A 26,507-nucleotide genomic window follows, 5' to 3' on the forward strand; every position below is an offset into this window, starting at 1 on the left:
GCACCTGGCGGGGCTCCCCAGGGAGCAGACGCCGCCGCGGCGCACACCTGGCCCCCTGTGCCGCCTGCTCCCTGCGCCGGCCTCCCCTCCCCGCCCTCCTCGCCCGCCTGCCATGGACTGGCCCTCCGAGGTGCCCGAGCCCCGGGTCCCGAGCCTGTGGGACACCTACGAGGACAACATCTCGGCAATCAGGTGAGCGGCCCCGGGGCCTAGGCATCGAGCCGGGAGACCCCCCTCAGCACCCCGGGGTGCGGCGCCCGCGGGGAGAGCCAGGGGCGGCTGCACAGGTGGCATCTGGCCTCCCGCGGCCTGGCTGCGGGCGACACGGCTGGCTGGTGGGGGCGGTCCCCCTGCCAAGGAGCCGAGGCCGGGGGGCTGCGCTGAGTCACCGGCCGGGACGCCTGTGGGGTCCCCGTCCCTCTCGGGGCCTCGGTTTCTCTGTCTGTCAATGGACAGCCCTTTGTCTCCTTGGCAGGGGACGGAGGAGACGAGGCAGCCGAAATTCTAGTAGCTGCTCAAGAGGCAGTAGAACCTGTCGTACCCCATTTCCTCCGTAGAAGCCCCAAGAAGGGACCCCAGGGGGGTGCTTTCCCTCAGGTGGCGCTGCCCCCTGCTCCTGCGGGAGGATGAGAGGGGCAGAAAGAGCAGGGGTTGGTAGGCAGCGGCCTCTCGGGCGCGGGGGCCCGGGGGCACTTGCCCGGGACTCCCCAGCCCTGGGAGAAGCTGTCAGTTCAGAGCAGTCCCCACCTCCTGCGCGCCCCGTGCCTCCTGCGCGCCCGGGCGTGAGTCAGACACTCGCCTGGCGCCCGCTTTCCAGGTGGGAACACTGAGGCCGCCAGCCGGACACTCAGCCCAGCGTCAGGGAGGGAAGCAGAGCCGAACGCAGAGCCCGGGGCTCCCCCTTCTCACCAGCCCAGGCTGGGCCCCCGCCACGCATCTCCCCACGGCCACATTTCTCAGATGAGCGAGAGGGAGGGGGCCGCCCCGGGGGCAGATTCTCTCCAAGCCCAGTATCTTGCCTGCGGCCAGGCAGGTCTTTTCTGGCCTCTCAGCCCCTCCAGCCACCCTGGGCTGAGAAGGGTGGGCACCCCAGACCTGTCCCCACGGCAGCCCTCGTCCTCTCCCACCTGGACCTTTGCCTTAGCCCCCGGGCTTTTCCCTACCCAGCCCCAGAGCCGCCTCGCCCCGGCTCCTAGCTCTTCCGTGGCTCCCCAGTGTCCAACACCTTCTGCTCCACATTCCAAGCCCCAGCTCGCTGACCTCACCCACCCCTCCAAGCCAGGCTCCTCCCTCCCTGCATTCCAGGCTCCCTCCTGTCAAATTCCAAATTCCTGGGCCTCCCTTGGCTGCTCTCTGCCCTAGGGCCTTTGCACATCCCGTTCCCTCTGCAGCCCGTTCCTCACCCCCCAGTCTATCCCTAGCCATCCCCAGCTCCAGTTCCTTCTGTGGCTCCCCATGCCCACGACAGTGGTTTCCAAAACGTTTCTAAGACTCAGACTCCTTCGCCCAAGAGAAACCTCACCCCGAAGCTGAAATACTGGAGATCGGGAAAGTTGCTCCGCTCTCCGGGGGGCTGGAGTCCTGCGGGCCGGGCCCCCTCTTCCCTCCCCTCCTCACACCCCTGCCTCCACTGCCTCGGTGGATGGGGCCGGAAGCCTCGGTGCGGCCTTCAAGGCTCCAGCCCCTGCTGGCCTCTGGGCGCCCACGGTCCCCGCCTCCTGGCCCCACACCTGGCTGCGCCCGCGCCCACTGCAGCCCCGCTGTCCCACCTCGAAACCTCGGCACGCGCGGGGGCCCGGGCGTGGGGGCGGGGGGCTCTGCGCTCTCTCCTCCCTTTGGTGAACCCCATCTCAGCCTTTAGGATGATTCAATCCGGGCCGGGGGTGGGGCGGGAAGGAAGCCCCCACGCGGGGCTCGGCCTTCCTGCCCCCCCGCCCGCCCAAGGCACCGGAATGGGCCCAGGCTGGAGCCAGCTCTGCTCTCCCCGACTCAGGGGTCCAGGAAGGCACTGGAAATTAAGTGAAGGAATGAATGGAGGTGCGATTAGGCAACCTTTGAGCCGGGGCTTGAAGGATGAGTCAGGGATGGGAGATGGGTGAGGAGGGCAGGGCCCGCCGCCGGGAGAGGAAGTCGAGAGAGAGCCAGGGACTGAGGCCTGAGCGTGGAGACCAGGGGCGGCCGGGTGGCCCCCGAGGCGGGGAAATCGCCCGGGGCCGTGTCAGGAACGCCGCACGGGGGAGGAAAGAAGCAATTCCCACGAGGCTCACGAGGCCCTTCCGGTTTTAAAGCCCCCTCCCCTCTCCAGAAAAAGCTAAGCAATGTGTTGTTTGGGAGGATACGAGCATCTGTGACCCAACTATTTTAAAAACCCGGGAAGGGTGAGGATTGAATTTGGGCTGGTGATTGGGGAGAGTCCAGCTTGGAATGTTCTAGTTCAAGGGCTGGTTATAAATTAAATTTGCTTTAGAATTTGCATTTGTGTTCCGTGTAGCCTGGTCCACGTGGGAGAGGTTTTAAAAAGGATCCTCATGGCAAAATGAAAGTTTTTAAGAGGAAGAGTTAGAAGCAGGAGGTAGGCAGGACGGGGGACAGTTGGACCCCGTGCCAACGTGGAGACGAACCCCTCCGCTCTTTCATGCTCGGGGTCACCCTCTGGGATGAATCCACTTCACTGCGTAACTGTTGTTACCCCATTTAAGATTCGCGGCAGCTGAGACCCAGAGAGGGTGAGTTACTTCCCCGAGGTGACCCAGCCCTACGACGCGGGCCGGCTGAGATCTAGACCCAAGGCCACTGCTGGAGGGGATGGGCAACCTGGAAGGAATCTGGGGAGGAGCAAGATCAGGGGAGCAGTCCCTGAGCCGCCTGCGGACCTGGGAGCAGCCATGCCGGCGCCTCCTCCCGCTGACCTCAGAGTCCCCGCGCTGGGGGTGGGGGTGGCACCTTCTGCCCGCTGCCCCTTTACGGCCGGACCCGCCGGCCTTCACTCGACCGCCCCTGCCCCTCCTGCCCAAGAGAAGCCCGAGCCCCGGGGATTTTTCGGCGCCAGCCCTGCCAGCCCCGGAGCTTCCTTTCCCTGGCCGGGGAGAATAAAAAGGTTCCAAAGGAGAAACAAATCATCGGACGTTGGACCTGGCCACCCGGGTGCAACGTGGGCTGGCGGGGAGGCGGGCGGGCGTGCTGGGCCGCCCCCAGCGGCCGGGCGCCTCAGGGAGAATTCGAGAAAGATGCACAGGGCAGGAGGGCCGGGGTCTCCTGCAGGGTGGGGAGGGACAGTGTCTAGGAGACACATGAAGGGGACGGAGCACCCAGCTGGCTGACGGTGGGGGGGGGGTTCTGGGGAAGGAGCAGTGGGACCCAGGCCACGAGGAGGGAGCGGAGCCACCGATGGCATCGAATGCCACCCGGGGAGGGAGACTCTGGAGGGGCCCTGGGCCCGAGGCCCCGAGGGCCACGCGGCCACAACTTCCGTGGGGAGCCGGGTAGAGGCCAGGAGAGCCCCGGGGATCAGGAAGAGTGGGGACCCCGCCAGCACTGCAGTGATGTCCCCGTCACCCGGCCCACCGGGAAGGCAGCCCCGAGTTCGAATCCCGCCTCCGTCGCGCCCATCTGGGACCCGCCGGGCAGGCAAGGCGGCTTTCGTATTTGGGAACCGGGCGTGGCGGGGTGATGCCACAGGAGAGCCAGACCCGCGGCTCTCGGCTGAGTCAGGGTTCGCCAGGGTTTCCTTCCTCCTCCTCCAACGCTGGTGACCCCTCCCGGGCAGGGTGGGGATGGGGTGAACGATGGCCCTGATGGAGGACCCCCCACCCGCCCTGTGCCAGGCGAGGACCCCGCACGGATTAGCTCATGGATCCTCGTAACGCTGGGAGGGCGCTGCCTGTGGGAGTCCCATTTCACAGGTGGGGAAACTGAGGCCCAGAGAGGAATCCCTCTTAATTCACAAGCTGAAGAAGGGGATCAGGCAGGGGCCCTGAATTGCAGGAAGAGAGGGCCTCGCGCAGGGACGCGGGGCCTGTGATCTGCTCACCCTCCCAGTCACCGCTGTCCAAGAGAAATATAGCCCGAGCGCCATAGGAAAACGTTTTCTAGAAGCCACGTTAAAAAAAATAAAGAAACAGGCGAAATGAACTTTTTTTTCCCTTTGGTTTGGAAAAGTCCATGTGGTTGGGTTTTTGTTGTTTTTTTTTTTAGAACTGTTGTAGATTAACAGAAAAATCGTGCCTGAAGTTCACTTTAATTTTATATCTGATCTAACCTGATGTAGTGGAAATACTGTCACTTTAACACATCATCGATACAAAAAAATTATTAATGAGCTACTTTACCTTTTCTTTTCCCCACTAAGGCTTTAAAATCTGGTGTGTCTTTTATACTTCCCAACTCAGTGGCTAGCTTAGCATCGGAAGCGTTCCACCTACAGCTGAAAACCCAAGTGGTTGGAACCCTGCTTAAATGGTGTCCAACAACCGAACTGAATAGCCGTGGTGACATTTCAGCGAATAAAAAGGAAATGAGAGGGAAAAGCCTGCTCCTAGGGCCCATCAGCCACGTTTCAGGGCTCCGTGGCTACACGTGGCTGGCGTGGCTGCCGGCGTCCACACGGACGCAGGAAAACGTGCTTCCATCGTCCCAGAGGCCTGAGCTCTTTTGAAGGGAACAGTGAGTGCCCCACGGGGAGGCACCGAGAAGTAGCTGAACCATCAGTCTGCTGGGGTGGGGGGAGAGAGCGCGAGGGAGGGAGGGTGGCCGAGGAGAGCCTCCAGGCACAGGGCACGGGCTCGGCGGTGTGGTGGAGCATGGAGTATTTAGGGAACACGTTGAACTTGACCGTGGGAACGGAACAACACTGGCAGCCCCTGCCGAGCGCCGCGCTGGGGTGGGACCCAGAGGGGAGGTGGAGCAGGGAGCCTGCTGGGGTTCAAGGGACCGAGCCCAGGATCTCGAATGAAAAGCGTGTCTCCCATCGGGTGGGTGTGGTGGGTGAAAGAGGCCCCGTCTCCAAGCCTCAGTCACCCCCTTGCTAAAATGGGCCTTGAAGCACCCGCCTCAGCAGGCGCCTGAGAGCCATCCTACAGCGTCCTGCGCAGCCTAGCAGCTGCCAGAGGTGCAGATTTTTTTGTTTTTGTCTTATTCTATTTGGCAATGACTTTTTTTTAAATTCAGGTGCTTTTATTCACATACTTTGAGGCTGTGTTGTTATGTACATTTATTTGAATGACTGTTTTCTCTCCCTATCCCTGGGAATGCTCCCTCTATCGGCTGTTAGTGTTTTTGTCTCAAAATCTATCTCATCTATGAAATTAGATTAGTGGTTATGGAGAGCTGGGGAAGCACAGGGTAGCAGTGACTCTTTTTAAACCAAGCCCCTGCCCTCAAGTAGCTCACAGCCCAGCCAAGTGGCAGGCGGTGCGGGAGAGCATCCATTGTGAAAGAAGCCCTCTGAGAATTTGAAGAGAGTGGTTCATTTCTTTGGCTAAATTTCTTCGATAATTAGTATTACTAGAAAAGTCACATACCCAAGTGATATAGCTCAACTGGGTTCTTTTGAAAAAATCATTTTAAAGTTTCTATAGATGTTGATATTGATACGTGCAAAAATTGCCAATAAAGGAAAAAAAAAGAATTGGTGGGGAGGAACTGGCCCTCGCGTTCTTAAAATCGATATGAAGTTACCATAATGAAAACTGACACCTACCCTGTGGCCCAGAAGTTCCATTCCTAGTTATTTGCCCAAGAAAAATGAGAACATTTGTCCACGTGAAGACATGTCCAGGGACGGTCACAACGGTTTTATGACCTAGAAACAGCCCAAGGGTCCATCAGCAGAGGGACGAGGAAACGCACTGTAGCTGATTCATGCAACGGAATCCTATTGGGCCTTGAAAAAGAACTAGCTCCTCTATACACACGAACGTATCACATTACATAATGTAACAATGTGATATGCATAATGGAACATAATGTGACATGACATAATGATACACCTATAGCAGTTAAGTATTCATGTAATGGGGGGGGGGTGTCTGAGACTTAGCCTGAGTCTTCCTATCCTCCTACCCTCTCCTCTCACTCATCTCCACCCCTAAAACCATCCCAAAGACACCTCATGCTCCAACAAGTGCAGGCCCAGAGAGGTTAACAGAGTTCTTCTAGGTTACACAGCAGCCCAGGGGCCAGAAGGCCTCAAACTCTAGGGCTGCACAGCCTGGGTTCATCCCAGCCCTGCCCCTGTGTGACATCAGCCACGTGACTTCACCTCTCTGTGCTTCCCTTTCCTATTTGCACAAAGGGAGAGTAACCCCATTCGCCTCCTGGGATCCTTGAGGGAATAAATGAGTTAAGGCCCGGAAAGCAGTTAGTGACCCTGGATGGATTTAGTTAGCATTATTTGTACTCCTTTAGCAAATATTGATAGAGGACCTCCTCCTGCTGTGGCTGCTTGGGATCCCTGCGTAAATTCGACAGACAAAACAAACAAACAAAAAAGCACAAGGGGTTTGCAGGAGGCGGAGCTGCGGGCAAGCAGGGAAGACAAAACCAAAGTAATGTGTGAATTGTAGGGCAGCTGAGAAAGCGACAAGTGCAGAGATAAAAGCAGAGCAGGGCAGGGGACCGGGGGTGGGCTCTAATTGTAAGCAGGGTGGTGGCGGGCCCCACTGAGAAGGGGTGGCCTTGGAGCGAGGACCCGAAGGGGGTCCCGGGACTCTGTGGAGACAGCGGGGGCAGCGGGTGCAAAGGTCCTGAGGCAGGGCTGTACCTGGTGGGTCTCCAGGAGCCGAGGAGGCCAGCGCGGCCGGAGCAGAGAAAGGAGGTGCGAGTGGGGCGGGGGTGGGGACGAGGGCAGGGAGCGGCGGGGGCAGACGTGGAGCCTTGCGGACCGCGGGGAGGACTTGGCTTTTTCTCTAAATGACACAGGAGCCCCTGGCGGTTCTGAGCGTAGGTGAGCCGCAAGCGGACTCAGGCTCCAGCCGAATCCCCGTGGGCGCCCTGTGAGGCAAGTCAGCGCTGAAGGGGGCAGGGGTGGCAGCAGGAAGTCGGGCGAAGAGGCGGGGACTTCCCAGCCAGGCGGGAGAGGCGGTGGGGGTGCTTAATATTTACAAAGTTCCCTCAAGAGAGGTCTTCCTAGCTGCCTTCTCCAGATGAGGAAACTGAGGCACAGAGAGGTTAAGCCAAGAATTCAAAGTCACACAGCTAGATTGGTTGCACAGTCCAGGTTCACACCCAACCCCGTCCAGCCCCACAGTCCGTCTTCCTCGCCCAGCACGCCGACAGGGCTGCCTCTGGAGGGGGTGACGGGGCCCCCACCACTAGGGGCTCTGGCACAGGGACAGGGGGTTGATGGCAAGCCTGCTGTGCACCAGGCACTGAATGAGAGGTGCATCCCTGCTCCCACGGGGCTCACGTCCCCACTGCAGAGGCTCATTGGCAGTTATTTACTGAGGTCCCCTGTGAAGGCTGCTGTGTGACCTTCAGGGACCACATTAACCTCTCTGGGCATTGTTCCTGCATGGAATGGTGCCCTTGGTACCCGCCTCGTGGGACTCTGACACAAGCCTGAGGAAGGTGAGAGTCCCCGGCCCAGAATTTCCCGGAAGGGCAGTTGCCCTGACCTCCATCCTTGCTAGGACCTGACATTTCGGAAGAAACGAGGCCAGAGGAGCAGGCAGGTCCCGGCTCTCGAGGACTTCCAGTGCTGGGCTGAGGGACTGGGACTGACTGGACTGGAGGCAGGGAGGCTGGGGAGGGGGCTGGATCCAGGGTCTGAGGGAGAGGAGGAGACCTGAGCTGGGGGAGGGTCATGGGAATGGAGAGGAGGGCCCCTGCTTCCGGACTCTGGAGGTGGGAGGGGGTTGAGGTGAGCCAAGCAGGAGCTTGCCGGAGGCTGGAATCTCCATCGCGCCAGCTGCACCTTTGTCAGCTGTCCCTCCCGCCAGGACCATCCCCCTGTTGCTGCTGTTCTACGACCAGCTCCACTGTCATCCTCATTCCTCCCCTCAAATGGAGCGACAGCTGCACGCCAGGCGCGGGATATGGCCTGGGAACAAAACTAGCTTGTGACCCTGGGAGAGCGAAGGCCACCCTGGGGGCAGATTTGATTTACCAGGTGGAGAGAGGAGGACACACAGCCAGGCAGGAATCCAGGTGGAGGTCGGGCTGCGTGGCCACATTCCAGGCAGAAGAGAGTGCCGCACAAAGACCCAGGGCGGGAAGAGTGCGCTGTGATTGGGGACCGGGACAGAAACTGCCTGCAGGGCTGAGGGGCCCCAGCGGCCTGGGTTCAGATCCCAGCTCAGCCCTGCACTGGCTGTGTGGCCTTGGCCAGACGGCTCCCCTCCCTGCACCTCCATCTGCTCCTCTTTAGCATCATAACACGCAAGACGCCCAGTTTTACCTTGTTCATGCCAAGACCATGATTTCTCGAGCAGCTCGCTACTGCATGCAGGTCGTGCCGGGCCCTGGGAGCGCAGCGGCAGGGTTCAGACTCTGCTGGCTTGGAGTGGCCAGACTTTGGGAATGTTTAAAAGTCCCACAGGGGATTCTAAAGAGCAACTGGCGCTCAGAACAACTGAGGCAGGTGTAAGGACATATAGCAGGCGCTCTGTCTCTCGTCCTTTTCCTAGTAAACCCTATTCATTCATTCAAATACTGGTTGAGCATCAACAATGTCCTAAATACAGATTCCACCCTGGCCTCCTGGGGTAGGGTTTGGATTGCCAATTTGGAGATTGTAAGTGCCAAGAGGAGGTCCGGGAAGGGGGTGTGCTCCCATATTCACTCATTTATTTACTCAAAGACGATTTCAGGGACTCCTGGAGGGAGCCCTAGATCTTTCTCATTTGGCAGCTCCTGTAAGATGGGAAGGAAATTTCTCCCTCAAGGAGCTCTTGGCCAGCTCGAAGACTAAAATAGGCCCCCAGGAGTCCGCTCCTATCCCCCACCCTGTCACTTCCGACCAAGGAGAACCACCAGCCTTCCTTCTAACTGCTTAGACCGTTTTTTTCCTGTTTTTGAACTTCCCATAAATGGAATTGTACCAGGTTCTTCACTCAACATTATGTTTGCATTTCATCTGTGCGTTCAGAGCTTGATATGACAAATATCTGTAATATCCTCTTTACTATCCCAAAGGAGCTTTACATTGTTATTATTATTTTTAATCCCCCCTCTTGCAGCTTTTTGTGTGCAGTCTGCTCTCTCTGTCCATTCGCTATGGGTTCTTCTATGTTCTCGCTTCTTGTCTCCCCCCCTTTTCTTTGTTGTTGCTGCTGCGTCCACCTTGCTGAGTTGGCTCTCTTGGCTCTCCGTGGAGTCTGCGAGCCAGGCAGTGCTCCGCAGCATGAGGGCGAGCCAGCCTTCACAAGGAGGCCCGGGGATCCGAACCGAGGGCCTCCCACATGGTAGACGGGAGCCCAACTGATTGAGCCACAGCCGCTTCCCTGTTATTTCAATATAACCTATATATACACATGATTTTTTGAAATCCTATTGATCGTCCTAAACGTGCTGTAAAGAGGTACAAATGGAAAGGGGCACTGTATAGTCAGGGCAGGGCAGACCTGCTGTGGGGCCAGAAGCTAAACCGTTTGGAGAAAAAAGAATCAATACTTGGGACTACAAAATTAGGACGAGGGAATGTTAGAACGAGAAAAGAAATCACAGCAACTTGCTACATTTTGAAGGCAATTTGTTATGTTCAGAAATACTTGGAACAGTTGAGGAAAATGGCACAGACCAGCTTCAACGCTTTGCAGCTCTTCCACCGCCACGTGCTTGCTGGGCGGGGGGCCCTGGGACTGCGATACAGACCTCCGTGACATCGCGATAGAAACCTCCGTGACATCGCGATAGAAACTCCGTGACATCGCGATACAAACCTTCGTAACATCGCGATACAAACCTCCGTGACATCGCGATACAAACCTCCCTAACATCGCGATACAAAACTCTGTAACCGCGCGATCCAGCCGCCGCCTTACCGCGGTGGGGCCGCTCTGCTCTCGTGGGTCGCCTGCGTGTCCCTGCGCCGGCTCCAGGCGCCGTAGCTGTCCCCAGACGTGCCTGCGAACCTCACAGAAATCCCACTAAAGCCAGAGCCAGTGTGTCCCCCATTCGGCTTCCCGTAACGGGATCCCCTCGCCTCCCGCGGCGCGGCTGGAATGGAAGGAGATGCAGGCTCGGCCTGGCTCCCCTTGAGACGTGTTCCCGAAGCGTCCGGGCAGGTGTGGGTGGGGGCTGGAAAGGCAGCTCGAGCGACGGTTTTGGAGCTTAAGGCGTTTCACAGCGGGGCGGACCCGCGTGTGGATTTCCTACGTGGGCGCTGCCCCTCTGCAGCCAAGTAGGGGTTGGCAGGGGACCCCATTTGTAAAAATCATCCGCCTTGCAGGGTTGGAGCGAAGAGTAAATGTATGGAAAGCGCTAAGCACTGGGCACCATTCCCACCCCCATTTTGCAGTTGAAGAAGTGAGGCTTTTCAGTTTAAGTTTCTCGCCCAGGCCGCACTGGGCAGGGGAGTCGCCCCCTCAGCACCTCCTCCTTGCTCACCCTCCCGCACCTGGCCTGAGGTTTCTCCCATAGTTGGGGCGTGTGTCTGGGAAGCCTCAGCTATAAGCTGGAACCCCACCTCCCTTCTGGGTGCAGACTCGGGGGACCCTGACTCCCCGCCCTTGCAGGCCCCACGGCAACTCTGCCCCCTTTTTTCCTTCTCCGGTCCTCACCGTGTCTCCACCTTCCCACAGCCAGACACTGCACGGCGAATACTTCAGGTACAAGGGCATCCCCTTCCCGGTCGGTCTCTATTCATCCGAGAGCATCAGCATCGCCGAGAACGCCGATGATGTGCGGGACGACGACATCTTCATTGTCACCTACCCCAAGTCAGGTATCTTTGGGGCAGAGAGAGTGGGGTGTCGGACCAGGAATGGAAAGGGCACAACCGACAAGAATGAGGTTCAGAACCTGGATGAGCGTGGCCTTTGCAATGGCCAGTCCCTCAACCAGGAGTGCCCTGTCCCCCACATAGCCCCAGGGCTTGCTCCGTCTACTAACTCGGGTCTGCCCATACAACACCACCCCAGAGAAGCCTTCCCTGCCCTCCCTGGCTAAGCTGGAGCCCCGGTCCTGTCCCTTCCTATCACCTTTACTTACCTTTCCTCATGACACTTACCCTTACCTGGGGCTGTATCATATTTCTATTGCTTTATTCTCTGGTATTCCCCACGAGAAGGTGAGCTCTGTGAGGGCAGATATTTTAGTCTGTCTTATTCATTGCTGTATTCCTAGAGCCGACAACTGTGCCTGGCCCATAATAAATGGTTAATGAATATTTTGGGAGGAAGAGCGGGAGCTCTTATTTGGTCACCGACATGCCATTTACGGTCATCTGTCCTGAAGACATACCTGTGAACAAGAGGTGTCTGTCAGTTTGTTGGGAGAGATAGGGTTTATTTAAACACATCGTCTCCTCTATTACCATATGGTTAGGCGTCTGGGTGAATCCCGCCCAAGCCAGGTACAAGGTGTGTTGAGGGTGGGTCGCAGGGGGAAGCAGCACCGACCTGGTCTGGGGGATCAGGGAGGCTTCCTGGGGAGGAGTGTTCCTGCTGGGAGGTGGGAGGTGTGGAGGGGTCTGAGTGGTGTCTTAGCCAGAGGAACTCATGTGCAAAGGCCCTGAGGTGAGGGGCACGGTGCGTTGGTGGGAGCAAGAGAAGGTGGGTGAGGCTGGGATGGAGTAAGCGATGGGAGAGGCTAGGGGATGAGGCTGAAGGGGAGATGGGTTGAGTGAGCCAAGCTGAGGGACTGCGGTGACTTGACTTGGGTCCAGTGGGAACCCGCTAGGAGGCTTCTAGTCAGAGGAGAGAAGGACTCTGACTTTTCCTTTTCTTGGTTGATGGGGTTACCCTGCTTGGCTTCCTTTTTTTTCTTTTTCCTTTCAAAATATTTTTGAAAATTTTCAGAATATTACATTCACCCTTGTTGGCACAGAGATCTATGAGGGTTTTTTTGTTTTTTTGTGTTTTTTTTTGCGGTACCAGGAATAGAACCCTGGACCTTGTACGTGGGAAGGAGGCGCTCAGACCACTGAGCTATGCTTGTTCCCCTATGAGGGTTTTGAAATTTTTTTTTTTTGTCTTTATTTTTTTAAAGAGGGTTTTTTAATATAACAGTTTCATTGAGATACTGTTCACACACCATAAAATTCACGCATTTAAAATGTACAGTTTGGTGGCTTTTAGGATATTCACAGAGTTGTGCAATCATCACCACAATCCATTTTCCATCACTTTTATAACTCCCAAAAGAAGCCACGTGCCCTTTAGCCATCACCCCCCAATCCCTCCCAAACTCCCAAGCCCTAAGCTGCCACTGATCTACTTTGTCTTTCTAGAGACATTTATAGCTCAAAATTGAAGAGGTACCAAAAGTTGCCAATGAAAGATCTCTCTCCACCCAGTTACCACTATCCTGTGTATTCTTCCAGAATTTGCATAGGCAAGCAAAAAGTGTAGATAGGTATTTTTTTCACCTTTTTCCACAGAAGTTAACGTAGTGTACATACCTTTTTACATCTTGATTTTTATGCTTTTGTTTTTTTTTCTTTACACCTTGACATCATCCAATCTTAGAATTTTAAATGAAGAGCTTTCTCATTTTTTAACAGCTCCACAGTATTCCAGAACAGGGAAGTATAATAATGCTTGTTTAGCCAAGTTCCTTACTGATTAGTATTCAGAGCTTACCAATCTTTTGCCTTTATAAGCAATGCTACATTGAATAACCTTCTGAGTATATAATTTATAACTGTTTGCAACTATCTTTGGGTAGGATACGTTTGTATGATAGAATTGTTTGATCAAAAAGTCTGCACATTTGTAATTTTGATAGAGATGGTCAGTTTCCCCATTTAACAGTTGTGGAAATTTGTTCTCCCAACAGCAGGGTCTGAGAGGAGCTGCTTTTCATACCACAGTCAACATCATGAATCAGACTTTTTAGTCTTTGCCAAACTGATCTGTGAAAAAATGGGATGTCAGTGTAGTTTTAATTTGCATTTCCACTGTTATTAATGCAGTTGAACATATTTTTAGATTTGTAAAGAACTATTTTTATTTCCCTTTCTATGATGGGTCTGTTCTTGTCTATGGGTCCCTTTTTTCCTGTTGAATTGTTGGCTTTTTGTTTGAGTTTTAGGAACTCTGTATATATTAGTGAACCTGACCTGTTGGGGGCATTATGAATTGTAGATATTTCCCCTCGCTAGGGGGTCAGTTGTCTTTTGACTTTGTTCATAATGGGTTTTTCCATACAGATTGATTTTTAAATTACGCAGTTAGATGTATTTGACTTTTCTGGTTGCTTTTTTTTTTTTTAGGAGGTACCAGGGATTGAACCCAGGACCTCATGCATGATGGGAATCAGGCGCTCAGCCACAGAGCTACGTCCGCTTCCCAAGGAGAATTGTTTTACAGGTTTGGGTTTTTTTTCAGGAGGTACGTGCTCAACCACTTGAGCTACATCTGCTCCCTTCTGGCTGCTTCTTAATTTGAGCTCTCTTTGGACTCACAGCTCAGCATTCTGTGGTTGGGGTTTTAATGCCATGGACTGTGATTCCCGGGGATCCAGGCAGGCGCAGGTCTTTGGTGGTGCTTACAGCCTATCCAGGCAGTATTACATGGAAAAATACTTGGCCCAAAAGTTATTCCTAGCTGGGTTCAAATCCTTACTGCTCCTGTAGGAAACACGGAAAAGCCCGGTAATGTCTCCCAGCCCCTCATTTCCTCATCTCTAACATGGGGTGGGGGTGCTCCAAGACCTATCTATATTAGTCAGAGTTACCGGCTAAGCTGCTGTAACAAATAGACTCTGTAAAATAAACTGATTTTTCTCTTGCATAACAGTCCTGAGGTAGGTGGGCCACGCAGACAGGCTGTTTCCTAGCGGTCATGTATGGCTGCAGCCTCCTGGTTTGCTAGTTTCTAGTAGGTGTTCCCCTCATTCCTACTGCCACCCCCATAATAACCTGCCAGCAGTGAAGGGCAAAGAGAGAGTGGAGGGCAGGCAGCAGCTTTTCAGAGGCATAACCCAGAAGGTGCATGTGTCACTTCCACTTACCTCTCCTGGGCCACAGCCGATGTCGCAGGCTCTCAGCTGGCTGCAAAGGAGCTGGGGCGGGGTGCTCTCCAGCGGGACCCCAGTGTGCCCAGCTACAAGCCAGGAGTTCTGACGGTGACGTGAAAAGGAGAGCAGCCTTAGCGTCTCTGCTACTTCACCGCATGGGGTGTGTGTCAGGCAGGGGCCAGCAGCCACACAGTCATTTGAACAGGAAAGCTTGATGGCAGGAATTATTAACTAGCCACAGGGAGTTACCTACCAAGAAGTGAAAGAACTGAGGCGGCAGACAGATCTGATACAGGAGCAGCCCCTCCCTCCAGGGCTGAAGCAGAGCACCCAAGAAGAAGACGTCTGGAAGAGGGACTCCCCTGCCTGCCCCCACCCATTTGGGTGCCACCAGAGTCATGTGTCTGTGGCCCCCGGGGTGGCTGGGAAGCTCACTGAGGGGCACGGGCTGCAGTGGGCAGGGAGGGAGCTGTCCATTAGGGTGCTTGGGGGCTCGGCAGGAAGCCGCCTGTGAGGTTGGTGCCTCTGAGGCTGGCTGAGGTGTGCAGGACACTGACGCTGCCGTTCCCTGCCAGAGCTGCCTGGGAGGGGCACCCCGGAAGTTGGAAGAGACCCCACCCCCATGCAGTGTTCCTTCCTTCAGCACCCTCTACCGATAGGGCTTAGCTTCGGGCCAGTTGGCCAAGCGACCCTGTTTGCAGGGTCCAGTCACAGTGTCACAAAACGGGACAAAGAAGAGTGGATTTGGAGCAGAGGAGCAGTAAATTCAAAACTGGCCCAGGGTGGCTGTCAGAATCCAGTGCACTAGAGGCTAAGAGTAGTTTATTGGTGGTTATTATTTCTCCTCTGCCCTGCCTGTGGCCTCCTGGAATCTGAACTTGTGAACTAGGTAATCCCCGGAGAAATGAAGGAGTTACCCCGAGCAGTCGGGGCACTTAACAAGGGCTGAGAAATTTTATGTCCCTGCACCTGGATTCAAAGCCAGCATCTTCCCCTTGTTAAAGTCGTGCTGGCTGCTCTGATACGTAAGCCTCAAAATCTCTGCGGCAGAACCCGTGGAAGTTTAATCCCCATTCCTGTAAACTCCAATTGGTGCAGATGGATGAAGGGAAAGGGGGATCCTGTCCATCATTTTTTAAATTTTAATTGTGGTAAAACACACATAACGCAAATTTTCCCATTTTAAGTGTGTAATTCAGTGGAATTTAGTACCTTCACAATGTTGTGCTGCCATCACCACTGTAGAGTTCCAGAACTTTTTCATCACCCCAAAAAACTCCCTGTACCCCGGAGTCACACCCACTCCCTGTGTCTCGCCTGCCTGCAGCCTCCGGCGACCACCCCTCTACTTTCTGTCCCTGTGAATTTGCTGCTGCTAGCTCTTTCAGGGTCGGTGGGGTCTGATGGTCTTTGTCCTTTGGGGTCTGGCTGCTTTCAGCCAGTGTCATCCGCCCACACTGGAGCCTCCTGCAGAACTTCATCGCTTTTTTCAGCTGAATAATAGTCCCCCAGGGGACAGACCACACCTGCTGGGCTGGTCATGCGCTGCTGGACATTTGGGTTGTCTGTCTGATGGCTCTGTCAGCCCTGGGAGCCCCTCTTCTCCTCTGGAACCTCCAGATCTGGCCAGTGGACAGGGAGGGGAGAGAGTGGGGAAGTTTCTACAGGCGCATCACATCCACCTCCACCTCCTCGGCTGGCAGGTGGTCACCAGGCCCCCCGACCCCCCACAGGCCGCAGGGGGTAGGGACATGTTCCCAGCCACTCCTTCCCGCTTCACCGCTTGGGCGAGCGACTTTGTGTCTGTGAGCCTCAACTTTCTGCTCTGGAAAATGAGGCTAGCCGGCCCTCCCCTCTGCTGGCCGTGAGGAATCCGCGTGACGAGATACCTGGCAGCGGCCCATGAGTGCGCCATCCTGAATCCAATTCTCTCCCCCCATTGCCCTCCTGCCCGACTAACGTGCCTCCTTCTCCTGACAGGTACCACCTGGATGATCGAGATCCTCAGCTTAATCCTGCGGGACGGGGACGCCTCCTGGGTCCGCTCGGTGCCCATCTGGGAGCGGGCTCCCTGGTGTGAGACCATCATGGGTGCCTTCAGCCTCCCGGAACAACCCAGCCCCCGCCTCCTGAGCTCCCACCTCCCCATCCAGCTCTTCACCAAGGCCTTCTTCAACTCCAAGGCCAAGGTGTGGGAGCGGGGGGGCGTGCGTGCACGTGTGGCTCTGTTTGTGTGTGTGCCTGTGTGCGTGCGTGGTGGTGGGCGGGGAGAGGGAGCAGTTAATGAATTAGCTCAGCGCACATTTACTGAGCACCTCCTGGATGCCAGGCCCTGGTCTAGAAAGAGCTGGAGCTGTCAGCTGGAGCTGACATTCTAAAGGGAACGGGCAAGGAGCAGATGGACTGAATAGGGAAATGTCCCATGGGAACAGAGGGTAGGGTGGAGAGGGAGGGGGGTTGCAGTTATAAATAGGGTGGTCGAGGAAGGCTCTGGTGAGAAGGGGGCATTTGAGGAAAGTCCTCGTTGTGAGGGTGGGAGCCATGGGGAGGAGCATTCCAGGCAGAGGGAAAGCAGGTGCAAAGGCCCTGTGGTGGAGGCCGTGTGGCCTGCCTGGAAAGCAGCGAAGACACCTGTGTGCCCAGGGCCCAGTGTGCGAGGGGCAGAGGCGTGGACACGAGGCCAGGGTGGCGGCCCAGGTAGGCGGGCCTTGGGGGGTGCCGAGGCCTTGAATGTGTTTAAATGTTGGTGTGAATTACATTCACAATGTTGAGCGACCATCACCACCATCCATTACCAGAGCTTTTTCATCACCCGGAACAGAAACCCTGTCCCTGCTGAGCACTGACTTCCTCTCGCCCTCTCCACTGCCCCTGGTCCTGTCACCTCCGCGCTGCCTCCAGACTGCTCCTCCTTCCTTTCGTGGAAGTGGCAGCACACAGTTCTGGTCCTTTAGTGACTGGCATTTCTCACGTGGCAGCACGTTTTCGGGGCGTGCCCTTGGTGCCACAGGTCTCAGGGCTCCGCGCCTCTGGACGGCTGAGTGACGCTGTGCCTTGTGTGCCCGCCGCATTGGCTCATCCACCTGCCTGGGCTGGGCGCCTGTGTTCCTTCCACCTTTTGGCTGTCGGGAATAACGCTGCAATGAACAAGAGGCCGTTGGGGTTCCTGCTTTCAGTTCTTCGGGGGATACAGCTGGCAGTGGGGTTGCGGGGTAGGACGGCGACTCGCCTTGACTTCCCACAGAAGCCCCGAGCTCTTTCCCCAGCGGCTGCCCCACTGGCCGCCCCGCCGGCGGTGCGGGAGCGGCCCACTCCCCACCGCTGCGTCCTGCTGGTTATTTTCCGTTGTTTTCTGCGGTAGCCGTCCTAGTGGGGATGCGGTGGTGTGCCAAGGTGGCGTGGAGTGCCTTCCCCTGAGGGCTGATGGTGCGGAGCGGGGCTGCTGCTGCCGCGGACAGGCGCCCTGGAGCGGAGGATCCGCGAGGGAGGGGAGCGGACCTAGTGTCCCCAGGCGCCCCCTGGCGGCTGGGCACGGAACAGTCCGCGTGTGCGCTGGGGGTGGGGGGAGCCGAGGGTAGAAGCCAGGGAGCAGGTGACGTGACCGGCAGGTGGGAGGGACGATGGCGGCTGGAGCAGGCTGGCGGCCAAAGAGGAGAGAGGGGGCAGGTTTGGGGGCATTCACAAGGTGGAGCCGAGAGTTTGCTGGCAGTTTGGACGTAGATGTGAGAGAAAAACACGAGACCAGGGCGACTACATGGTTTGGGGCCTGAGCACCTGGCAGGCCTGGGCACTTCCCCTGTGATGGGGAGAAGACCAGGAATCTGCTGTGGGGAGGGTTGCCATGTGATGGGGTAGCCAGATCCAGGTCTGAGGAGAGCAGTCTGAGTGTAGTCGGAGCAGAGAAGGGGACCCTGGCAGGAGCCCTGGGACACACCAGCATTACAAGGTCTGACACGGAATCCACGTTTGTCTAAGCCCTGTGGGCCCCCTGGTTTTTTCCAGGTGCTCATCCAGCCTCCTTCCCTTTATGACTTTGGACGTCCCCAAACGTGTCCCAGGGCCTTATGTGTGCCGGGCTCTGGGCCAGGGGCCGGGGGTGAACACGGCTGCCCACAGAGCCTGAGCAGGCAAGGAAGGTGTGAGCACTAACGGAGGTGGCCCAGGCCCAGCAGGAGCCCCTGGGGTCTTGGAGTCAGTGCCAGTTGCTGGTGCTGGGCCTTGCAGGGGCATCTGACAGGGCTGGAGTGCAGTGGGAGGCTGGAAAGGGAAACAGCTGGTAAAGATACTGAAGCACTGGGGAGCCAGAGAAGGGTTGTGAGCAGGGAGCATCAGGTTAGCTCTGGGCGCAGGAAGTCCCTCTGGGGCCTGGGAGGAGGCTGGGGTGAGGGCCAGCCTGGAGAGGAGGAGGCTGGGGTCTGGGCTGTGGAAAGCAAAAGGCGGGTCTGACTTCTCTCCTTGCTTGGTCAGTGCTCTCACCCTCACTGCCCCCGTCCTGAACCCCAGGCCTTTCTTTGCTGCTCTCCATCCCTCAGAGCCACACTGTCCCTGCAGTGTTCCCAGAAGTAGTCCCTCCCTCCTCCTAGAATGTGGTTGGAGGGCACTCACCTCGGCCTCTGGGATGTGGTGATCTGGTCTGAGCTACCACTAGCTAGGAAGTCCTCTGAGAAGTCCACCCCAAGTGTTTCCTGCTGTGGGGTCAGGAAACAGGGGCTCAAGGGCAGGGTCCTGCCTGTGGCTGAGGCCATCCCCCTCCTCCCTGCCATCTGCACGCAGGTGATCTACCTGAGCCGGAACCCCCGGGACGTGCTGGTGTCCCTCTACCACTACTCCAAGATTGCTGGGCAGCTGAAGGACCCCGGCACTCTCGACCAGTTCCTCCGGGACTTCCTCAATGGTGACGGTGAGGCCTGGGCGGGGGAGGTTGTGGAAGGAGCACCCCAGAGGGCCCGGATGGGACTGGAGGCCGAGGAGGGGGGAGGAGGCGGGAGGGCGAACGGGGCCCGAGAGAGACAGAGAGAGAGTGGTACTGAGGTGGGGGCTGAGAGCAGAGGGGGCAACACGTGGACCCGGGGGGACTGAGGCAGGAAGCAGGCGGAGCTAACAAGGGCCCGCCCTCGGCCCCCGCATCCCTCTCTGTTCTGTCAAGACCCTGGCAGACAGTGGGTAGAGGGAGCAGGCGGCCTGCACAGGCTGTTTGGACAGCCCCTGCTGCCCAGGACGGGGACCCGGGGGGGAGCAGGTCCGCAGACACGGCGGGTGTGGGGGTGGTGAGGAGAGTCAGGAGGGGGTGTCCAGCCAGGAGGGCCCCGGCCTCGCGTGCAGGGGGACTGGTGAGACCCCACGGAGCCCCCTGCTGGCCGCCCTCACCCCACCCGCCCTTGGCCCGCAGTGCAGTTCGGCTCCTGGTTCGACCACATCAAGGGCTGGCTCCGGATGAAGGGCAAGGAGAACTTCCTGTTTCTCACCTATGAGGAGCTGCAGCAGGTGAGCCTCCCCCTTCTGCCCCCCACCCGTGTCTCCTCTCCACATGTCCCGCCCCTTGGTCTGCTCCACTTCGCACAGCACCAGGTGAGTCTCTGTGCCCATGAGGCCGGCTTTCTAGAGCGAGGCACGGTCCAGGAACAGATAAGTGACGTCTAGCCGGTCAGCTGGGAGAGGAGCCCCAGGGAAAACCCGAGCAGGGGAGGGGGCTCAGCAATGCTCGTGGTGTGATTTTAAAGAGGATGGCTGGGGAGGCCTCAGGAAGAGGGGATATTGGAGCAAGCACGGGAAGGAGAAGAGTGTGCAAGCCGTGGGGACACCCAAGGGGGGACGTCTTTGGGGCAGAGGAACAGCGGGTGCAAAGGCCCTGAGGTGGGAGGACAAGGAGGCCCGTGTGGTGTGGGCAGAGCCGAGGGGGTGAGAGACCAGGGCAGAGGGAACGGGGCTCCCAGGGAAGACTGTGGACTTTTCTGAGTAGGTGGGAGCCATGGGCAGTCTCTGAGTGAGGGAAATGACCAGAAAAATGCAAAGCCCCATCCTATGGGCAAGGTGCTCCAGTGATGGTCGCCATCTGAAAAGCAGTGGAGGTAGACCGGGATCCTACCTTCACTGCCTCGAGCGTCACTGGGCAAGCCCCCGGGAGAGGAGCTCCTGGCTGGGGCGTCCAGGGAAGGCTCCCTGGAAGAAAGGGCCATGCAGAGTGATTATGGCTTTGCCTGGCCACGAGGATGCTGGGATTCTGGACAGTGCAGCCCACAGTGCGCATACGCAGTCATTTCAGGTTTCTAATAAAGATCCGTTCTGAGAGGCGGGGAGGGGGGACGTCGCTCAACACGTGGCCCTTACCCAGGCCCCAGACGGGGGCCAGTCATGCGCGCGCACGTATTTTTTTTGTATACTCCTTTCTGCCAACACTTTTCTGTAATGGAAATAGCCTGGATTTTAGTGTGTCCCACAGAGCAGGTAAAATCCTAATTTCATCTCTCAGAGTCTCAGAGGTCTTATCTTTAAAATGGGAGCAAAATACCAACTCAGAGAGCGATGAGAGGATTGATGGGGCTCACACAGCAAAGCACCCAGCACGGGGCAGGGTGCGCCGAGGCCCCAGTAAGACGCCCCAGAACATTAGGCTCATGCGGACGGCCGGTGACTGGATTCTGCGCGAGGCTTATCTGCTTAGAAAGGAGGAGGCCAGCACCTGTCACCGAGGGCTGTCAGAGCAGGCGCCACGTGCTCCACGCGGGTAGGCTCCCGGAATCCTCGGCCTGGGGGCCCACGGTAGACGGGACTACTGCCAATATTTGGCCTGTTTTGAGCTGCAAAAAAAGTTCATATATCCCCATGATATAGAGGGGGAAACTGAGGCTTAGAAAGGGTCAGTGACTTGCCCAGGGACCCACTGCTCTCCCCAGTAGACCCCACTGGTCTTGGTTGCTCAAATATTTTTCCCTCCCCTGGTAAAGATTTCTGATGGAAAAATCTGGAAAAGGTTTTGGCATCACCCTACCCCCCTTTTCCGTCAAGCTCTAGTCTCCAAACCTGAAACTGGGCCACTCAGCCTGACAGGGCTTCCGGCTGCCCTAGAGTGCGGCGCCGCCGGCGTGGCAGGATTTCTGGGACACATCCGTGGTTCCAGGGATGAAGGCGTGGAGGGTTATGAAACCAGGAGTGACCTGGAAAGCCAGGGCCGTGGGGCTAACCAAGGGCTGCCTCATGTCGGGAGGCAGCGGGGGGGGCAGGCCGTGGGCCTCGGGGACCCAAGGGTGAGGCCCTCTGGCTGTGTGGCCTTGGCAAGTACCTGCCCATCTGTGGGCCTCCGTTTACTGGGTGGGGCAAGGCAGTTGGAGGGATGGGCTTGGTACACAGTAGGCGCTCAGTCTACACCTCCTGGCCAGCTGCATCTGGCAGGGGAGGAGCCCCGTGGAGGAGGGTGGTGCAGGGCGTTCCTGTTCCTGGCAGCCCCACGCCAAGGCCTGGGGGGAGGAGAGTGCGGGGAGGAGGGGAGGCAGCTGGGGAAGGGGGCCTGGGGAGCCCAGCAGGGCAGGGAGCACGGACGAGGACGAGCAGGTCAGCTGGGAGGAAGGACTGGAGGGGAAGGGGTGCGGGAGAGGAGGCTGGGGGAGGCTGCGGGGAGGCTGGGGGGCGGCTGCGGGGACGCTGAGGGAGGCTGGGGAGGAGGCTGGGGGGGAGGCTGGGGGAGGCTGGGGGTGGGGAGGAGGCTGGGGGGGCGGCTGGGGGACACTGAGGGAGGCTGGGGAGCGGCTGGGGGATGCTGAGGGAGGCTGGGGAGGAGGCTGGGGGTGGGAAGGAGGCTGGGGGGGAGGCTGGGGGTGGGGAGGAGGCTGGGGGAGGCTGGGGGGGCAGCTGGGGGAGGCTCGGGGGGCTGCTGGGGGACGCTGAGGGAGGCTGGGGGGCGGCTGGGAGATGCTGAGGGAGGCTGGGGAGGAGGCTGGGGGTGGGGAGGAGGCTGGGGGCGGCTGGGGGACACAGGACACTGAGGGAGGCTGTGGGGAGGCGCCGCCGGGAGGTTGAAGCCTGATTTGAGGAGCATTGAGGGCAGGAGGGACAGAGCTGGGGACTGATGGGCTGTCCCCTTTGGAGGGTAGGGATTGAAGGTGGAAAGCGGCCTGGTCCTGGGACTGTCTGCGATGTGGGCCCAAGAGAGAACTGGATGTGGGGCACAGCCTGGCTGATGCCCATTGCTAGCCTGGAGGAGAGTGACAGTGACATCTGGCTAAGGGGCTGGATTGATCTCTATCTCCTGCTGTGACCTTGACCCCAGCCTTGCCTTCCCTCCCACCCACAGAAGCCTCCAGAAAATCTTAACTGCAAAAGCCCATAGAAACCCTAGGTCACCCTTGGCAGGCAGGTGGGAAACTGAGGCAAGGAGGTAGTGTTGCCCAGACAGCCCTGGGGCAGGACAGGGATGCGCAGGGCCTGGGCTCCCTCCTCCGTGGTGGGTGGGCGCGGCCCCCCTGACCCCCTCCCTGCCCGCAGGACCTCCGCGGCAACGTGCAACGCATCTGCGAGTTCCTGGGCCGGCCGCTGGGCGAGGAGGCGCTGGGCTCCGTCGTGGCCCACTCGGCCTTCGGCGCCATGAAGGCCAACACCATGTCCAACTACACGCTGCTGCCCCCCAGCCTGCTGGACCACCGCCACGGAGCCTTCCTCCGGAAAGGTGAGGGCGCCCGGGCACTCAGCGCGGGCAGCAGGGCTCTGCCTGGCTGGGGGACTTGGGCGAGTTACTTGACCCCTTTGTGCCTTGGCGGCATAGGGATGCACAGCTGACGCCACGGACAGCGTGGGACAGACCTGGCACAGCCGGGGCCCCCGACCTACGGGGCACGTGCCCTCCCAGGCCCACAGCCCCGTCTGTGCATTGCCAAGGCCACCTCCAGACTGCCCTGGGGCCTTTCGGGTCTCCCTGGCAGCGTTCGGGGCTGCAGGGTGGGCGGAGGGGTGGATGGCTTCCCGTCCCTGCTGTGACGAATCCCCACGCTCGGACGCAGACGGCGAAACGTGTATTCCCGGGTAGTCCACACTGGGTCTCACGGGCCAGAACCAAGGCGGCCCCGGGGAAGTGGGCCCCTGCTCTTGCCGGCCGTCTCCAGAGCAGCAGCCCCGCTCCCGGCTCCCTGCCTGCCTCTCACTGCCTTGCAGGGACCCTGCGCACCCTCGGGGCCACCCGGACAGGCCGCGCTTCTCAAGAGCCTTGATTTAATCCCGCCTGCGAGTCCCCTGGCCACGCAAGGCCGCGTGTTCGCAGGTTCCCGGCGAGGCGTTATTCAGCCTCCCCAGGGGCGTCCCCCAGCGCCTGGGCCTGCTCCTTCCAAAACCCCAGTACCATGACCCTGGGCCTCTCGCCCGGACAGGAAGAGGAAACCCAGGCTCGGGGTGGAAGCCCTGCCCAGCCGCCCGCCGCCGCCTGCCCTCGAGGGGCTCCAGCCAGGGCAGGGCAGTAATGGCAGTAGCATAGGGCCTTGGGGGGCAGTGGGGTGCAGGAGTGCTGACCCAGGCACGGTGGAAGGTGAGGCAGAGTTGACGCCGGGCCCAGCCCTGCCCCTATCCTCCCACACACCTCACCCTCCAAAAAATCAAAACTGCAGAAACCCTTAGAGACTGCAGCCCAGGCCCTCAGCTTGCAGATGGGGAAACTGAGGCAGGGAGGTGGAGTGGCCAGGATAACTCTGGGTTAGGACCCCGGACGTCCAGACACTAAATCAGGTGCCCCTTCCTCGGCCGGGTCTCCTCCCTCCACTGTGTGCGGTGCCCCCCAGCCTCTCAGCCCTGCCCCCAGAATGTCTGCGCATCAGAAGGCTGAGGAGTGGGGCAGAGAGCTTTAAGGGGTCAGCAGGGAAAGTGGGAGGCCGGCTGAGGGGAGCAGGGCAGGGGAGGGAGCGTGGAGAAGGGAGCCCAGGCTCTGCCTGGGTGGGGGGACAGGGCGGGTCCCCAGGTGGGAGCCCAGAGAGGCCTCCAGCTCTGCGAAGCTCCTCAGGGGAGGTGGCGCCCGCGGTGGAGGGGCTGCCGGGGCTGGGACGGCGTCCCGGCCAAGGGAAGGGCGCAGGTGCAGGCTGGGGTGTGCAAGGGAGCACTTGGGGCAGCCCCTCACCCCTGCCTGCCCCCCAGGGGTCTGCGGCGACTGGAAGAACCACTTCACTGTGGCGCAGAGCGAAGCCTTCGACCGCGTCTACCGCGAGCAGGTGCGGGGGCTGCCGACCTTCCCCTGGGACGTGGCCCCTGAGGATGTCAGCCCAGACCCCGAGACCCCGCACCCGTGACCCCGAGAATAAACACATGGCTCCAGTCAGCGTGGCGGCTCTTTTGTGCGCTGTGGGGGCAGCCGGGGCTGGGCGAGCACCCCACGCCTGCACCCAGGGCTTCAGGAGCGCAGGGCCCTCCCCCGCCTAAGGCACTCAGAGGCCCACCCAGAGGCAGCCGCAGGTGGGGAGCCCGAGCTAGGCGCCTGGCTCCCGGGGCGGGGCGGGGGGGGCTCTGGGGCCAGGCTGTGCAAGTTTCTGGGCAGAGGCCAGCAGGAGCCTGGCACAGCCACCCCTTTAGGGCCCATGGTGCGCCCCCGCCCCAGCAGGTGTCCCCTGGCACGCAGTCCTGCCGGCTCGGCCGCCCCCTCCTGGTCCCTCGACTAAGCTCCGCTGAGCCCCAGCTCCGAGCACGGCGGGGGCAGGGGGCCTCTCCATTTGCTCAGAGACCCCCCCCTTCGCCCCACAGCACTCCAGTGCGGGGGCTCCAGCCAGCCCCCCCATGGGTACGGGGCTGCCAGAGGCCCGATGGAGGCCCGGCTGTGGCACAAGGGCTTGGGGCGACGCGGCCGGCCCCCTGGGCCGCCTCTGGCTCGGTCAGCGGCGCTCGCCGAGGCCACCCGGCGCGGCGCAGTCCGGCTGCCCCCAGCCTCTGGGCTGGGGGGCCTGGGAGGGAGGCTCTTCACCGAACCGCCTGGCGGGGGGCAGGAAGTGGAGGCGGGGAGGCAGCAGGGGCAGGTGGCCGCCGCGGGGCTGGGGCCGGGCCAGCGGGCGGGGGTCCGCCTCGGCCCAGCGGCCCCCGTCAGTGCCCCGCTGCCGCATCAGCACCTTGGCCGGCGTGTCCTTGGAATCCCAGGACTTCTGGAGCTGTGGGGGGAAAGAGGAGGTGAGAGGGGGTAGGGTGGGCGGCCCAGGGGGAGAACAGGGGAGGGGGAAGTGAGGGTGGAGGGGGCCCGGAGGGGGACGAAGCGGAGGGAGGTGAGGGAGGGGTGGGAGGACACGGGGCCGGGGACCCCAGGCCTGCCGAGCGGCGAAGGTGCGCCCACCTGCAGCTGTGCCGTGGGGGGCGGGCGGCAGCTGGCCGCTGGCAGGAGCAAATATTTGCCAAAGGAGGCGCTGCTGGGTGAGGTCAGCCCAGGAGGGCGGCGGCCGGGACCTTGCCCCCACCCCACGCCCACCCGTCCAGCGCAGAGCCTGCGCTGACGGGGATGGGTCCTCAGACACCCCGGCCCAGGAGCCTCTGGCTCCGGCTTTATAGCTGAGGAAACAGACTCGGAGCGAGCAAGTCACCAGCCCAGGGTCTGCCGGAGACCCCTGAGTTCCCCTCCCGCTGCCCCTCCCTCAGCGCCGGTGCCTCTCAGATCCAGGAAGGCCCAGAGCAGAACACTCAGAATTCTTCCCTGGGGCCTCAGTTTCCCTGGGTGGGGAGCTGGGGCCATGCCGACCTAGGGGAAGCACTTGCCCTAGAGCCTGGCACGCGGCAAAGCGCCTGCAAAAGACACCCTGAGCCTCGGTGTCCCCGGCAGTAAAAATGGGAGAACAGTATTGCCTCGCTGGGCTAGGAGGAGGACAGAACCAGAGAAATAAAAACAGCAGATGTGGCTCGAGAGGTTGAGCACCTGCTTTCCAAATGGGAGGTCCCGGCTTCCTGGTGGCCCCTGAAAAAACAAAACAACCAACAAGCAAAAAAAAAAAAAAAAAAAAAAACCCAACTCAGGGGAGCCAATGTGGCTCAGTGGTTGAGCGCCAACTTCCCATATACGAGGTCCCGGGTTCAATTCCCGACCCCAGGTACCTCAAAAAATAAAATAAGAATAAATTTTAAAAAATAGCCATTCGTGACTTTGTTATTATTCCTCTAGCTTGTTCTGTCCTCTCTCGCTCCCAGTCGCTCAGCCATTTCCAGGTCAAGGATGCTGGGAGGCAAGTCCCCAGCCTGCCGGCACTCACAGCTGGCGTGTCATGCCAGAACTTGCACCCAGGGCTCTTGGCGTCTCTGCTCTGTGCCCACCCGGCGCACAGTAGGGGTGCAGGATATGGATGGCCCTTGTGAGCAGCCGTGCACTCCTGTGCAATGGCTTCAGAGCCGCCACCTCCGCAGGTCAGGCACCTAGCAGGGGTCCCTGGAGTGGGGCTGTCACCCAGGAGCTG

The 26,507-nt window shown here is 59.1% G+C and overlaps 2 protein-coding genes across 2 annotated transcripts in view; one reads left to right on the top strand and one right to left on the bottom strand.

Annotated features, from left to right (window-relative positions):
* On the top strand, positions 1 to 24,406 carry SULT2B1 (sulfotransferase family 2B member 1). Its single transcript, XM_004451124.5, has 7 exons — positions 1 to 192; positions 10,740 to 10,882; positions 16,099 to 16,307; positions 18,892 to 19,018; positions 19,508 to 19,602; positions 22,597 to 22,777; positions 24,226 to 24,406. The coding sequence occupies exons 1-7, from the start codon at positions 113 to 115 to the stop codon at positions 24,375 to 24,377; spliced, it is 987 nt and encodes a 328-aa protein (XP_004451181.1). The 5' UTR covers positions 1 to 112; the 3' UTR covers positions 24,378 to 24,406.
* FAM83E (family with sequence similarity 83 member E) overlaps positions 24,404 to 26,507 on the bottom strand; it is an 8,214-nt gene continuing 6,110 nt past the window's right edge. The window contains exon 5 of the mRNA XM_058280525.1: positions 24,404 to 25,223. Within this exon, the coding sequence (XP_058136508.1) occupies positions 24,954 to 25,223 (270 nt within the window). The 3' untranslated portion in view covers positions 24,404 to 24,953. The remainder of the gene's footprint in view (positions 25,224 to 26,507) is intronic.

Source organism: Dasypus novemcinctus, chromosome 18 (genome assembly GCF_030445035.2).
Source record: "Dasypus novemcinctus isolate mDasNov1 chromosome 18, mDasNov1.1.hap2, whole genome shotgun sequence".
Classification (NCBI taxonomy): domain Eukaryota; kingdom Metazoa; phylum Chordata; class Mammalia; order Cingulata; family Dasypodidae; genus Dasypus; species Dasypus novemcinctus.

Excerpts from the sequence above, each read along its gene's own strand:
- SULT2B1 (XM_004451124.5), top strand. The coding sequence starts at position 113 with ATGGACTGGCCCTCCGAGGTGCCCGAGCCCCGGGTCCCGAGCCTGTGG. Across the intron at positions 19,603-22,596 it reads CCTATGAGGAGCTGCAGCAG|GACCTCCGCGGCAACGTGCA; the intron begins GTGAGCCTCCCC and ends CCCTGCCCGCAG. Across the intron at positions 22,778-24,225 it reads CGGAGCCTTCCTCCGGAAAG|GGGTCTGCGGCGACTGGAAG; the intron begins GTGAGGGCGCCC and ends CCTGCCCCCCAG.